At 41.1% G+C, this 16,159-nt stretch overlaps 2 protein-coding genes across 2 annotated transcripts; both read left to right on the forward strand.

The window, feature by feature from the left end:
* The first annotated feature begins 11,645 nt into the window (after positions 1-11,645).
* On the forward strand, positions 11,646-12,847 carry LOC114165139. Its single transcript, XM_028049806.1, has 2 exons — positions 11,646-12,181; positions 12,265-12,847. Exons 1-2 carry the CDS (start codon positions 11,646-11,648, stop codon positions 12,845-12,847), a joined length of 1,119 nt encoding a protein of 372 aa, XP_027905607.1.
* Positions 12,848-13,786: 939 nt separating this feature from the next.
* On the forward strand, positions 13,787-15,502 carry LOC114165140. The gene is made up of 3 exons (XM_028049807.1): positions 13,787-14,490; positions 14,611-14,800; positions 14,888-15,502. The coding sequence occupies exons 1-3, from the start codon at positions 13,787-13,789 to the stop codon at positions 15,500-15,502; spliced, it is 1,509 nt and encodes a 502-aa protein (XP_027905608.1).
* Positions 15,503-16,159: the final 657 nt, after the last annotated feature.

The raw sequence follows: 16,159 nt of genomic DNA on the forward strand, positions 1-16,159 counted from the left end.
TGTGTTTTGTTCATTTAACCCCCGCTTAAAAGGCATAAGCTTGAGGAATAACAGGTCGAGTGTGCCTTTTTGGGGTATAGTCCCTTTCATAAGGTTTTGTATGTTGTGATACTTCTAATCAACATTTCGCATTTCCAACAATGTGACATTTTTCGATAGGCAATTTATGTTTCCTTGTCTTTCTCTTCCTTCAAATGATTTTGCTATTATTCCCACATTTTCTACACTATCCTCACAACAACAAGTTTCCACTCCCCTTTTCGACTCCAATCTGCCACTTGTATCTATACTAATTTCACTAAGACAATCTGGTCGAATATCTCGTGCTCCCAATAGGTATTTGTCAGTGTAGGGAAAGGAAATGGACGCGGTTATTTTTAACTTTTGGCTTCGAGTTCGCACCCGAGTCATATGCAGGCAAGGTAAAACGGCAATTGTTTATGCCTCAGTTATAAACCAAGGCATATTTGAGCGTTACTACCTCGATTCCCTCCATAACCAAGGCCTAATGGGTATCTGAAATATAAAAAAGAAAATAAAATGTACTTTCTGCCTCGGGTCTAGTCCAATTGAGGCAGAAAGTGAGATATATACTACCTCGGTTATATCCAAACTGAGGCATATTAGCTATTAAAAATAAAAATAAAAAATTGAAATAACCTTCTGCCTCGGTTTTGGTTACAACCGAGGCTAAAGGTGTCATTTTTTTAAAATACAAGTTTTGTTTCTTTCATATCCAACACATTAAACCTGCAAATTTTCAATCAGAAAACCAAAACTAGCTAGAAACAGAAGTCAATTCAAATAGAAAATGTGGCAAAATACTTAAATGTTATTCATATTAATGTACTATTCATTACAATCTTATATGCTACCATAAACAAATATACTAAGTATTATTGTACATTTGTATAATGTACTTTGCACAAGTTATCCTTAAATATTTGATGGACTTGACGAGAATTGATGTAGTGGTATTGAATATTTGCACACAAGATAATAATTTCAATTAGTATATAAAATAAAACAAAATTGCGTACAAGTATTTGATATAGTGAAATTATTACCGTTTTTCAACCACTTGTGATAAGAGTACGTACAACCGTTGGCATCCATTGCATTAAATACACTCATATGATCCGGTTTGTAAATTAGACTACAATGAATGTACAATTATAAGTAATCGAAGAATTATAAGTAATTGAAGAAGAAAATCATAGACTCGGACTAAAATTAAGAACCTGCGAATGTGAAACGTCAGCAACGGAGGATAATACCTACAACTCTACTCACAGTCGCATAACAGGAGCAACAGAAACTGAACACATAGTATAAGGTATTTTCAGATATTAATCATTACATATGTTAAAAAAAAACAGCAACATTAGAGTCAACCTCTTAAATAACCGTAATGAACACCGGAACAAGAACTCCAGGCGAAATGTCTTCCCTTCCATTAATAGATTTATAGAGAACGCAAGAGAAAGCTAAAGAACTAGGTGATTGAGTGTTTATTAATTATGTTGGACATTTTGTCTCCTAAGCCCTAGGTCTCATAGAAATGAGGTTTCATCTTGCATCTTAATTTGCATTAACAGTAAGAAATCAGAATTGTTCCGTGCAAAATCAAAACTTGGAAGTGATCAAGGCATCTGGCAGTTGGGTGTTGATACTAAAATCTAGGAATGCCTTTGATTACGACACACAATAAAGCTTACCAAACCAAACAAAAAAACCCTCAAATTTGGCAGCTTTGATTTCAAACAAACAATGACACCAGCTACCAATATTTAATAATATTATAATAAGAGTTTTTAGTTTGTAAACATCACCTTTCAAAATTTTGAATGGGAAATTCTGAGAAATTGATATAGTAGTAAGAGGTATAATTTTAGATTATATTATCCTTTAATCCTCTTAACGTAACGAACATTTTTATGTTTTTCATTTACAATTAGTCAAACTAAAACCGAGAAAAGGATGTTTTTATAAACTTTTTATTCTGTAATTGAATTTTCATTAGAAAATTGAAAGAAGTAAAAGATAAAGTCTCTTTTAAGCAGCTAGTGGTGGAGTGTCTATTTCTTTGGTATAATCGCGGTTTACAAAATAGATTAAACGGCTATAAATAAAAAATCATTATTGTTATTTCAATAAATAAATCGAACTATAACACAATCATTTAAACATTCAACAAATTTATCAAGGGTATATATTTCATTCAAAGACAATCGTTATAGTGTTTTATAGAAATCCAGAAATAATTATCACCATTTATTTAAAATGATAAATATAATAACATTCGTTTATCTTTCTATTAAATTAAGTTTAAGAAAATTCAAGTTGGAAGAGTTTATTGATTGAGTAGAAGGAACAATTTCTTAAAAATTTCCCATAACGTTCGTATTTGGAAGACCAATCCCTGCAACGTAAAATTTTCTAATAAAAGCCTCACTATTGAATGCAAATACCATCCCCAACCAACTTTAATATGCATGACCTTCATACCTAATGGAGGCCCTTAACAATTAACTCAATTTCCCAATTGATTCAAAAAAATATTCAATTTGATGAAGGACAATTTTCTGATCTACTACTTATGCAAAATCAAGGTAGTAGTAGTATATATATATATATATATATATATATATATATATATATATATATATATATATATATATATATATATATATATATATATATATATATATATATTTATGCATTATCTTCACACAATCAGAATCGTGATGGGACAATAAATAAATAAAAAAGAAACGGGTTCAAAAAAGATTTGGAATCGTCACCATAGTTTTTTATTAGAATTATGAAAAGCCTTAAGATTAAAGCAAAGTCTACGAAAAAAAAATAGATTTTTGGATCTAGGAGTCGATTACGCATAAGAAAAATCTTAGCACCCGACCATGCCTGCCCGAGGACAGTACCTTTAATTATACAAGCAAGTTGATGTAATTTTTCCCAAAAATAATAGACAAGTAATAATAAAAAGAAACAGATATTTTTGTAATTTTTTATGCCCGACAAAGATTGACAAAGGTCCTACGTATTCTCGTTCATAATGAGAAATCAGGATTACGTCATTCTTTAAAAGACTTGTCTGCAAATATTCCTATCCCTTCCTCTGTGTCACTATTTAGTGTTGGGTGTAAACAATAGTGTAAGATGAGGCGTGAGTGTTTGGTGCTGGAATGAGTTGGCGATGGACTTTGGGAGGAGAAAAAACGGAGAAGGTGTATTCGTGAATTGTGGAATCGGGGAAATGAATATGAGATGAATGAAGGATAGAAGAAAGGATGATGTTGTGATGAGCGTAATGAAGATGGCAAGGGTTGCGTGTGTAATGGGTATTTGATGGGTTTTTTTTTAATCAGCACAAAAAAATATATTGAATAGGGACAATTGGGTTGTCCCAACCCATACATAACGTAATATATACAAAAAGAAAGACAAATGGCAACAATATACCATTCCTTCTCTAAATGATGCTGGAAAAAAACATTATCATGACAACAATCCCATTGAAGACTAAGTTTTACATTATAGTTCCTTTTCTATAACAATGCCAAAAGCATCTATTCAAAGAGTCCTCCATGCATACTTGAATCAAACATAGTCTCAATTCTTTTCATTGTAGATTTTGTGGTCTTCAATGGATCGTCGACATAATCCTACAACCATGAAAAAAAACCATATCCAAGAATCCCACAACAAAAAAACCACAACATCATGCAAAAACAAAACACATAAAGACACATAATGGTGACAACTCACTCATTACGCTTTTCAAAACATGCATAAGAGATCAATGGAGTTTTAGATGTTATGATTAGAGTCGCATTGATTTTAGACACGTGGTTGGGCATAAGCACCAGTCCGAATACGAAAAAGATGCTCTTGGGTACTTATTTGTGATCCAGGCCCATGTTTTAACTTGTGCCAAAGAAAACATTTCCTCAACATCTACTTTTGCATTCCTAAAAATGATATTATTCCTTTGGTTCCAAATACTCCAAATTGTTGCCACCCACGTACATCTCCAAACAATATTGCAACTTTTACTTAATCCTAGGTGTTCGAATTGGAGAAAATGAATCTCAGCAAAATTATGATGTACTGAGTAGAGTCCTAACCAAGAATCACACATTATCCATAAACGTGCAGCTATCCTACAACTAAAGAATAAATGTGTGACAGTTTCATCGCAACAGTGACAAATGACACAAACTTTGCTGCCTACCTCAACACCCCTATTTTGTAGGTTATCATAAAGTGCACTTTTTTTGTAACATCCCTGGCGCACCCCTCCTCGGGCCCCAGAGGCTGTCAGGTTACTACAGCCCAATGCACCCCAACCCCTCACCCTTCTCCGTCCATTCATACTGGGTGGGTTGTTGCCAGTGGGAATCGAACCCCCAACCTGACCTTTAACACCTCTGGCTCACCAGCAGATGCTACCAGTTGCGCTGCAGCATAACTGGTAGCATCTGCTGGTGTGCCAGAGGTGTTAAAGGTCAGGTTGGGGGTTCGATTCCCACTGGCAACAACCCACCCAGTATGAATGGACGGAGAAGGGTGAGGGGTTGGGGTGCATTGGGCTGTAGTAACCTGACAGCCTCTGGGGCCCGAGGAGGGGTGCGCCAGGGATGTTACACTAAACGCCCTAATTCTAGTGGAGGTGGTCATGGAAGAAGTTTCCCGGCAGAGGGTAAGAGCTGCCCAAGGGTGTATAAAGGGTCGTAGGAGGTCATGAGGGTTTCTAACCTTAAATATGCAAGAAGGTAGTTTTTGGAAAGGGAATGTCTGGTGAGGCAAATGAAATAACAAAATCATAGTTTAAAGAGGCAAAACTATAGCATGAATCATGGGAGGGAATGCGAAATCAATCACAACAGAGAAACAACCAATAACATAGGAGAATAATCAGAAAAGTATTTGATAAGTGATAGTGGAAAACATAAGTGGAGAGCATGAAAGAATAAGGAAATACCTGGAAGGGAAATGTGATAGCAGAAGTAGGTGTAGAGAGGAAGGAGATTGAGAATGCAAAAATAGGAAGTGGAAGAGACAACTAGGGCAAAGACGAACTGAAGGAGTGAGAAGATGAAGTGAATGGGAAAATGGTCGTGCAGATTGAGGTTTTAAAAGGGGCCATGGGATTTGAGGCACGTGGCAGGGGTAGTTGAATCGTGGTGATGAATTGTGGGAAAATGGTGATAGTAGTTAATGATGCGACAACTTTTGAGTTTCTCGTTTTGAAAGGTGAAAATTCAGGAAGTTGGAGAGTTATGTACTCGTCAATAATCTAACGTTAATAAAGCGAGGGGTGGGGATGTGAAAGAAATTGCATCATCATAAAGCCGACGTGGTGGTGAAGAAGTGTACGTCGACATAAAGTTGATATGGTGGTGAAGAGGTGTAGGATAATTGCATTGTCATAAAGTCAACATAGTAGAGAGGCAGTGTACATTGTCATAAAGCCGACATGGTGGTGAAACAATGTAGAAGAATTGCATCATCTTAAAGTCGACATGGTGGTGAAGAAGTCATAAGGTCGGATAAGGGAGGATTGATATTATGTAGTCGGTAGTCTTTAGGATGGGTCGATTTGTTAAAATAAGGTTGTAAAGATAAGACATGTAATTATTTAGTTATTATTTAGTTTGGTTGATGAGATATTGAGGTTGAGATTTAGGAAGATATTGAGGATTATCTTTAAGATTATTATGTATTATGTATATCTATAATATTTCTAACTGATTACTCTATTATAAATAAGAATGTTACTCCCATGGTCAAAGGAGATATTGTTTTTGACCTAAGCAAGTCTTAAGCTAGGATTAAAAATATTTCTTTCTTTTTATTTTTAGTTAAGAATTATCTGACACCTTGACTAGAAAAATATTATATATATATATATATATATATATATATATATATATATATATATATATATATAATTCAAGTTTTATATACTTGTCACAGTGTGATAGGTTTTCCCCTAAAATATTATTATCGAGTCTTTTATAATAATTGTCTTTTTCTCATTATAAATACATATTAAATAGGGTAATTCGAACAAAGGATAGAAGTATTCCAATTAAAATACTTTCTTTTCCTTATTTCTTTTATTTTAGACATCACTTGCATCTTCATCTCACATAATTTCCTAAATTCCATTAAATAGTTTCTTTTTTCATATAAGATAAAATTAGAAACTTAAATAAAAAAAATGTACTGGAGAAAAATAAGAAATACGTAAAAGTGGAATGAAATGTGTATATTTAGGGTTTAGATTAGGAATGTCAAAAAAGTTCGTACTTGCGGGTATTCGCAGATAAAACCCGCAATGGGTAGAAAACGGATATTAAAAATGGATACCCGCTACCCGTGGGTACGGGTATTTTTGATACCCGCATGTTAAAGGGGCGGGTACGGGTATCATAGTATTCGTACCCGTGGATACCCGTGCCCGCTAAACTTTAATTCACAAAAGTACCCTTATATATATATATATATATATATATATATATATATATATATATATATATATATATATATATATATATTAGTAAAAAAACATTTTGGCCTAATTTTTTCTAAGTTGCACATCTTGTCTTCTGTCTTCATTCTTCAAACTTCAAGTATTGGTACGTTGTCTTCTTCCAAGTACACCCGTACATTCTTCTCTTTCCTTTATTTGAAATTGGGCATATACATCAAATCTTATATAGATAATAATGTTTATGGTATGCTTGTTGTCAAATGATGGAATCAAAATAAGAATACTTGGTACGTGACAATTGGGCTTTATTATTTGTTTATTTTGTTTATTTTTTAGGAATCAATTGGAGAAAGTGGACTTTTTGATCAAAACATTAATTAAAGAATTTTCATTGTGTTGAAGTCATTTTATATCTACTTTTATAATTATTTGGACTTATATGAACTTAAGTTTATTTAAACTTTATTTAAAATTTATGGCAGTGATGCATTTTGTGAGAACCCCAAATTTTCAGCCCCTAAATCTCTCTTCTCTTTGCCACCCACACCACAGAACTGCCTTACACTTCACTTGCACCTTCTCCCTCTCCTGTTCCTATGCCTTCTCTCTACCAAAAGAATTCTGAATCACTCTCCCTCAGTTGCAGAATCCAAACCTGAGGCCAGTTCAGGATCTCCCCTCTTAGCTACAATTCCTCCTTTTCCTCCAAGTAAGTTACTCCCAACCTTTACAGTCCTCTTTAATTCAAAATTTGTAGAACCCCATTCCTGCTGAGTTAATTTGGGAACCATTCTCATACGTTGAACCTGCATTTCCAGCTCACTAGGTGGTACAACTGAAGTGCTCTTGAGTGAGAGGATTCTAGCCAGTTAGAAATATATAGAGGTAAGGGAAGCTAACCTCTCTTCTTAAATTGAATAGAAAATCCGTAGATGAGCTTGAATTACGTGTTTGATTGATGAATTGGTGTTTGAATTGCATGATTTGGTGAATAATTGATTTGTGCTTGAGGAAACTGATCCACTGCATGTGGGAATAGGTTCGTGACCTGGTATTTTCGTCTAGGCGAGTGACGCTCGCCTGAGCGAAAACACCAGGAGACGCACCTCTATTCCTGCGCGAAGTCTCGCCTAGGCGAGCTGGAGTCGCCTGAGCGAGAGACGATCTCGTCTAGGCGAACTAGCCTAGCCTGAGCGAGAGTTCGCCTAGGTTTTCTTTTTTTGCCACTGTTAGTGTCTCGCCTAGGCGAGACTGGCTCGCCTGAGCGAGATGACCTCTCGCCTAAGCTATACTTTTTAGCCTGAGCAAGAGCTACTGCAGTAGTGGTGTTCAAATTCTGTTTTCATTAGCGGAAATGTATGTTTCAATGCATCCTGTGCAATTTAGACCCTGTGTGGTTGGAATGCTACCATTTATGTATTATATGATTAAATTGGATGAATATAAATTATTAGAAGTTGAGGTTGAAATGGAATTTCAAGGGAAATCCCAGTGGAATTGTAGTGTGTGTAAGGATGTGAGGAATCTATAATGGTTGGTATCCTGAAACTCCAATAATCATTCAAGCTCAGATAGAACAAAATGGATTATGTCGTGAGGAGTAGCAGGAGGTCCTCGTCGTTGGACTTGATCCAGTCCTAGACGTGAAGGGGACTTACCCTGGGAACGGTCGGGTGAATACTCCATGTGTCCAGACTCTGCAAAGTCTGGGAACTATTGCAGGTGCAAGTCACCAAGAGCTCCAACGTCGCTTACACAATCCGGATATCGAGTCTAGAACTTATGATTAAATTACATGCTATGAATGATATTTCTAATTGTGAAATGTATTGGTGTTTCTCATTTCAGTTAGCTTACCCTTCTTGTTTGTGTTTGTCTGCTTTTGCATATTATCCTTTTGCAATGATCATCTATGGTTGGTGTGAGCAGAGCAGAAACTAAATGGAAATACCCCCTCCTGAGTAGGAGTTGGAGCCTTGCAGGGAGTGTCCGCTGTAGTTATAGGTTGATGTTGTACATTTTGGGATTTATGTAGTTTAGTATCTTTTCCACCTACTCTTACCTTGTATATATAGATGTGGCTTTTTTGAGGACTGTACTAGATTCACATACTATGTGTGTATGACTGTTATTCCTACTATCTGCTATGTCTGATCAGGATATAATGTTTTGTTTGATAGTGTGAAAAACTATTAAATAGGATGTACACATTTTATTTTATTTTATTTTATTTGAATTTATAATTAAATATTTATTTTTTAATAATTTTTTAAATACCCGCGGATACCCGTGGCTACCCACGAATATGAAAAAAATAGGCTGGTACCCGCATAACGGATACCCGACGGATATGGGTACGGGTACGAGACAAATATTTATCTAGCGGATAAAGTAAGGGGGAGCTACTATTCGTATCCTACCCGCTCCGTTGACATCCCTAATTTAGATGGCCTCAAAACTGGATATATAATACCAATAAACTGAAGTGATATTAATAAGATTAATATTAATTACATTACTTTGACCAGCACACCGCGTGGTGTGGAATTTTCTTTTTGTAGGGACACTCATTAAATATTTCACGTACCTGCTAATGAAAATGCTTGAAACATACTATTCATAATAAGACCATACAACATGTTTAAAAAGAGCATTTTTAAAAGTACAGGACGAAAAGATAAAAAATAGAAGATAAGGGTTCAAAAATAAAAATAGATAAGTTAGGGGAAAAAGAAGTGAGTTGACAAAAAGAAGTGCTATAAGTACAATATTTATTCATAAAGGTAAGAAAATAATGAGGAATAAGAATAGAGGTGACAAAAAGAAGTGCTATAAGTACAAGATTTATTCATATAGGTAAGAAACTAAGATGGGATAAGAAAAGAACCTCGTAATGTTAAAGTGAAGATAATAACCAATACTACACGTTAAAGTCAACATAACATTTATAAATTTAGAAATTGTAAAAAAATATTTCAAATAATTAAAATAGTAGAATTTGAAATTCATTCAAAACAGAAGGAAATCAAAACTCCTCAAGTTGTGAAAAGTTTCATTGATTAGGATAAAAAAAGGTTCAAAGGTTAAATGAGTCGAGTCGAGTTGGATAAAAGGTTGAAACAAATTAGTTCAGATTAAAGGTCAAGACTGTCAGCCTAGGTCGAAGTAAAGGTCGAATCGAGCCAGGCCGAAGGTTTATTCGGATCAGCCTGGCTAGAGGTCGATCCTGAACAGTCCGGGCCAAAGGTCGTATCGAGTCGAGCCGAGCTGAATGTTGAGTTAGGCCAAAGGTTAACTTAAACGGAAAGTCAAGCGAAGTCCTATCAAATTAAAGATTGAACTAAGTTCAATTAAACTCAAAGGTAGAGTTGAATTTATTGTAAAATATAAATTAATTTATTTTTTCCAAACAAGAAAATTGAAATTTAAAACATTTCAATTACTTTGTTCAAACTAATTATTTAAAAAATAAAGATAAAATAATTCAATTATTAGATATTTCAATTTTTTGAAATTGTTGAAATCATCGATTCGAAAATAAGATAAAGGTCCAATAATTAGAACTATCAATTTAGTCTAGTCCACAGCCCCGACCCATGTGTGGGTTGAGGCAAAACAAAACCGACAAGGGTCTTATGGTAAGTAAATAGGGGTCTTTTATCGTAACAAAATGACATTGAAACAATGTTATAAATTGACGAAAACTAAATTGAGCTCTCGTGATCTCGGTTTCTAAACCAAAAGCAGTTGTACTGTATGTCCCATCGGACCATCGACAACGTACAGTCCTCCAGTCCATCGAACTAGGCTGGGAGGGCTCATATGAAATAGAACCATCGGTCGATCGGCCCACAGAAACCATGTGAACCCATTGACCATCGATCGAGCGGTCCCAAAGACGAATCACGCGTCACCTCATAAGGGACCATCGGTCGATCGATCCCACAAATGAATCACGCGTCACCTTATAAGAGACCATCGGTCGATCGGTCCCCAGATAGACCATGCGTTACCCTATAGAGGTCCATCGGTAGAGCAGCCCCATAGGTGATTCGTGAAGTATATATTACATATGATCATCAATCGATCAACCGTATAGATTAAATGTTCACTGAAGGTTGTTAAACTCAGAGAAGATAACCCACCTAGCCAAGCGACCATCGGTCGATCGGCCAAATGGAAAATATGAGCTAGCCAGCTGAATTAATTAACATTAAACAAGTCAGTAATCATGATTAAGGGATCATTGGGCCGTGATTAAGGAACCCTAATTATAGGCCCACACCGGAAACTATAAATAGAGCCCAGAGGTAGGTTGGTGAGAATCTTGAATTCACATTTATTACAGCAGTTATACTTATACACCGATCGGTCCATCAACTGACTTAAGCATCGGAGCCTTTTAGACAGGTACCCCGATCGTCTGTTCAACCGATTGAGCAAGGAGAAAGGTTTCTTGACGAAGAAGTTACAACAGATTGCGAAGAGAGGAGACATAAAGGAAAAAGGAGTAAAATTGAAGTGGTTCGCAGTAGGTGCTTGGTCCTTACACCCGAAACATTTTGGCGCCCACCGTGGGGCCAAGCAGTATACTACAGACCTTATACCCTTATGGTGACCACAAAAAACTGAACCAGCAACGCGGACGGATGAAGAATGGCGGACGATCAGGCAGAAACGAGAGAGATGATCAGGGCGATGCAGCAGAGGATGGATGAGATGCAGAGAAACTACGAAGTGCAGATGCAAGTTCTGCATGAGGAGAATGTCGCCCTTCGGCGAAAGGATGAGGCCATCCCTTCAACCCACACTGTGCCCGACCCGCTCCGCTTGAGCAGGGTATGGCAGCATCGAGAAGCCGAGCGGGCGGAGAGCCGACTCCCCCCACAAGACCAGAGCAATTGCAGCCCGCGCAGGTTGAGAGAACGCAAGCGTCGAGAGGGAATGCTCCCCACACAATGGCCGAGAGTTTCGGGGCTAACGAAGGGGGCCACCCATCCAGGCAGCCGATCCACGCCTCAGGAAGTTTTCCCTTCACTCAGTTCATACTGGAAACCCCCTGCCCTAGAGATGGAAGATGTCGACCTTCGACAAGTATGACGGCACGACAAACCCTGACAATCACATGCGGGTATTCACCCACCAGATGATGTTTCATGCAGTGAGCGACCCGATCTGGTGTCGCGTATTCTCAACCTCTCTAACGGGAGAGGTGTTGGAGTGGTTCTCCGAGCTGTCGGCTAACAGCATCGACTCCTTCGCCACTCTGAAAGCCAGGTTCAGCACGCAGTTTGCCCCCTTGAGGCCAGCCATACTGACGGTGGATAACTTAGTCAACATCCGCCAGGAGGATGGGGAATCACTGAGAAGTTATCTCGATCTGTATAATCGCATGTCGGTCAAGATAAAAGACCTTAGCGACAAAATCGCTCGGCATCACTTCTCGTACGGTCTGCAGTCGGGTGTGTTCGCGGATAAGATAAGCCACAAAAAGCCAAAGACGATGGAGGAGATGAGGGAGCGAGCGACCAAGTTCATCCAGATGGAAGATATGCAGGAGTTTAGGGTGAAGAAAAGGGAGAAGGAAGATGCAGCTTCACATAAAAGCGCCCCCCGACCGAGCAAACCCCTTGCTCTGCCCAACGAGAAGAAAACACCCAAGTTCACCACGTATACCCCTTGGTCGTTCCCCGGGCGAAGATCTTGCAAGAGGCCTTCAGTACCGACTCACTTCCAGCGTCTAGAAAGAAACCTCCACCTCCCGACGCCGATGGGAGCAAGCATTGTCAGTACCATCGGACAATCAGCCATACAACGGAAGAGTGCCATACGCTCCGTGATAAGATTGAGGAGCTGATCTGCCAAGGGCACTTGAAGAAATACATCCAGCAGGACCGCCCCCAGCGAAGCCCGATCAGGAACAGAAGCCTGGCACGAAGACAGGCCCCAGCTAAGTGGGAAAAGAGGCGAGAGCGGGAGCCCGATAGGCGAAGGAGAGAGTCGTCTAGAGCCCACCGAAGCCCGAGGAGGAGTCGCAGTCGAAGCAGAGATAAACCCTTAAGGGGTTACATCAATACCATTTCGGGAGGATTCGCTGAAGGAGGATCGAGCTCGTCTGCTCGAAAGAGACATGTCCGAGCGCTCAAATCGGTCCACCTGGTGGAGAAGAAGGTGCGATCGATGCCCCATATAACCTTCACCGATGAGGACTTCAAAGCCCCAGACCCCGATCATGATGACCCGATGGTCATCTCCATCGAAGTAGCGAAGTATGGGATTGGGAAGGTTCTGGTAGACCAAGGAAGCTCTGTCAACATTTTGTACTAGAAAATGTTCCAGAGGATGAACTTGTCTGAAGACCTGATCGTCCCCTACAACGAACAAATCGTCGGATTCCCCAGCGAGCTGGTAGACACGAGGGGCTACCTGGATCTCCGCACCAGGATCGGCTCGCGGAAGGACGGTCAGGAGGTAAGGGTTAGATTCCTTTTGGTTGAAGCTAACACTTCCTACAATGTCTTGCTAGGAAGACCTTGTCTGAACGCCTTCGGAGCGATCGTCTCCACCCTACACCTGGCCATGAAGTTCCCATCGGACAAGGGGATGATATGCACCATGCACGCGGACCAACTGATCGCAAGGCAGTGCTACACAGCTGGGTTAAGGATCGCTCCTTACAGCCACCCCAGAAAACAACACCGATCGGAAGTCGCCATGACTGATCTGGACCCTCGAACAAACACGGAGGATCAGATTCAGCCTGGCGGAGATACCAAGGAGATTTTGATTGGGACGCAACCGGGCCAAGTCACTAAGATAGGGGGCTCTGAAGCCGGACGAGGAGGAACTCTTGGGCACGGTCATCCTGGAGAATCGAGACCTCTTTGCATGGTCATCAGCCGACATGCCGGGCATCCATCTCGACGTTATTTCCCATAAGCTGACGATCTTCAAAGAGGCACGACCGGTCACCCAGAAGAAGAGGAAGATGGGGGAGGAGCGGAGACGAGCGGTCGAAGAAGAGGTGGAGAAGCTGGTGGGGGCGAGGTTCGTAAAGGAGATAAAGTATACCACATGGCTGGTGAACGTGGTGATGGTGAAGAAGGCGAGCGAAAAGTGGAGAATGTGCACGGACTTCACGGATCTCAATAAAGCGTGCCCGAAAGACGCCACCCCTTACCCAGCATCGATCGGCTCGTCGATGGAGCGTCCAGACACAACTTCTTGAGTTTTCTGGACGCATATTCAGGATATAATCAAATCCCGATGTACAGTCCGGACAGATCAAAGACGATGTTTATCATCGACAAGGTTAATTATTGCTACGAGGTCATGCCGTTCGGCCTAAAGAACGCTAGGGCGACGTACCATGGGCTCATGGATCAAGTTTTCAGAGACCAGATCAGTCGAACCATGGAGGTATACGTAGACGACATGGTCGTAAAATCGCAGACAGCCGAGGACCACGCTCGTGACCTCAAGGAGGTCTTCCACCAAATACGCAAGTATAACATGCATCTCAATCCGGAGAAATGTGTATTTGGAGTACCGGTCGGTAAGTTCCTGGGCTTTATGCTGATTGCCCGAGGGATTGAGGCCAACCCTGATAAGTGCACCGCGATCACTGAGATGAGGAGTCCCAAAATCCTCAAGGAGATCCAACGGTTGGTCGGCCGTCTGACGTCCCTCGCACGCTTCCTGCCAAAGTTAACAGAGAGGATAAGGTCGATCCTCAAGATCATGAAGAAGCAGACCGCTGACAAGTGGGACGACCGGTGTGAAGAGGCGTTCCAGCAGATAAAGGGGATGATCAGTAGCCCTCCAATAATGAGCCGACCGATGGAGGAACTGCCTTTGCAGTTATACCTGTTTGTCTCGGATGACACGATCAGCGCGACGCTGGTGCAGGAAAACCCGAAGCAGCGACCAATATATTTCATCAGCAGGGTATTGCAGGGAGCGGAGACCAGGTACCTGTTCGTAGAGAAAATAGACTTGGCGTTATTGACGGTCGCACGTCGGTTACGCCAATATTTCCAGAGCCATCAATTGATCGTCTGAACCGATCATCCCATCGCCAAGATACTCAGAAAACCCTACCTGGCCAGAAGGATGATAGCCTGGTCGGTAGAGTTATCCGAATTCGGCCTCAAGTATGAGCCGAGGGGGTCCGTCAAGGGGCAGCACTTGGCAGATTTCGCGGCAGAACTCCATGGATCGGCCTCCCATCAGGAACAGACGTGGGTGCTCTTTGTCTACGGCTCTTCAGACAAATGTAACGTAGGAGCGGGGATAGTCATCGAAGGACCAGGCGACTTCACGGTCGATCATTCCCTGTAATTCAAGTTAAAGGTGTCGAACAACCAGGCAGAGTACGAAGCGTTGATCGCTGGTCTGAGGCTGACGAAGGACTTGGGAGCAAGAAGGCTGAAATGTAACACCGATTCACGGCTCATGGTCGGGCAGGTGCAAGGGGAGTATCAGGTCAAAGATGATCTGCTACTGCAATATTACCACAAGGTGGTCGAAGCCATGAAAGAGTTCGAGGAGGTGACGGTTCATCACATACCCCGAGCAGAGAACACCCGAGCTGATAGGCTATCCAAGCTAGCAGAAGGAAAGGAAAAGGGTCATCTCAAGACCATCATCAGGCAAACCTTGATGATGCCCTCGGCGGGAGAATGCTCAGCCGTCGACCGGCCGGCGGACTGGAGAAGTCAGTTTTGGGAACTTCTGAGGAGAAGCGACGCCGGGGAAGATATGAAGCCGATCGAGCGGCGTCAGGCGCTCCGATTTGTCATAATCGGAGAAGACTTGTACAAGCGAGGGTTCACTGTGCTGCTCCTTAAATGCCTATCAGAGGAAGAAGCAGGCTACGTCATGAACGAGGTCCACAACGGCGTTTGTGGGATGCATACCAGCAGAAGAACGATGAAGGCACGGATACTCCAGGCGGGGTACTACTGGCCAACTATGGAGTAGGACTGCGAGGTGATGATACGAAAATGTGAAGGTTGTCAGGCGCACGGGAACGACATCAAGAGAGCCCCTACCAAGCTGCACAACCTAACGGCCCCATGGCCGTTCGCACAATGGGGTATGGACATAGTCGGGCCATTCCCCATTGGTAGTGTGCAGAAGAAGTTCATACTAGTCGTCGTAGATTACTTCACCAAGTGGGTCGAAGCAGAGTCCTTGGCTAACATCACCGCTCGGCAGGTCCACTTGTTCGTTTGGCGGAACATCGTCTGCCGTTTTGGCATGGCCCACACCATCATCACCGACAACGGCCAGCAATTCATCGACAAAAAGCTAAGGAACTTCTATAAGCAAGTAGGGATACACCATCTAACCAGTTCGGTCGAGCATCCTCAAACTAATGGTCAAGCCGAGGCCATGAACAAGGTCATAGTGGCAGAGCTGAAGAAAAGATTGGGAGAAGCTAAGGGAGCATGGGTGGTCGAACTACCGCAGATCCTTTGGGCCTATCGGTGCACCCCGCATGGGACTACCGGAGAATCCCCCTTCAATCTGACGTACGGAACGGAGCTATGCTGCCAGTTGAAGTAGGAGAACCGATGCTCCGACGAGAAATGCAAAACCTCGACGTGAATTACGAGCGCATGCGAGAAGAGTTGG

The sequence above is a fragment of the Vigna unguiculata genome, chromosome 10, assembly GCF_004118075.2.
Source record: "Vigna unguiculata cultivar IT97K-499-35 chromosome 10, ASM411807v1, whole genome shotgun sequence".
In the NCBI taxonomy this organism is placed as follows: Eukaryota; Viridiplantae; Streptophyta; class Magnoliopsida; order Fabales; family Fabaceae; genus Vigna; species Vigna unguiculata.

What these genes read in the sequence shown, in the direction of transcription:
- LOC114165139 (XM_028049806.1), top strand. Translation starts at nt 11,646, where the DNA reads ATGCGGGTATTCACCCACCAGATGATGTTTCATGCAGTGAGCGACCCG. An exon ending in AACGAGAAGAAAACACCCAA is followed by an intron (nt 12,182 to 12,264) that starts GTTCACCACGTA and finishes TCCAGCGTCTAG; the next exon opens with AAAGAAACCTCCACCTCCCG.
- LOC114165140 (XM_028049807.1), top strand. Translation starts at nt 13,787, where the DNA reads ATGTACAGTCCGGACAGATCAAAGACGATGTTTATCATCGACAAGGTT. An exon ending in TTGCAGGGAGCGGAGACCAG is followed by an intron (nt 14,491 to 14,610) that starts GTACCTGTTCGT and finishes CAAGATACTCAG; the next exon opens with AAAACCCTACCTGGCCAGAA. An exon ending in GCTCTTCAGACAAATGTAAC is followed by an intron (nt 14,801 to 14,887) that starts GTAGGAGCGGGG and finishes TCGAACAACCAG; the next exon opens with GCAGAGTACGAAGCGTTGAT.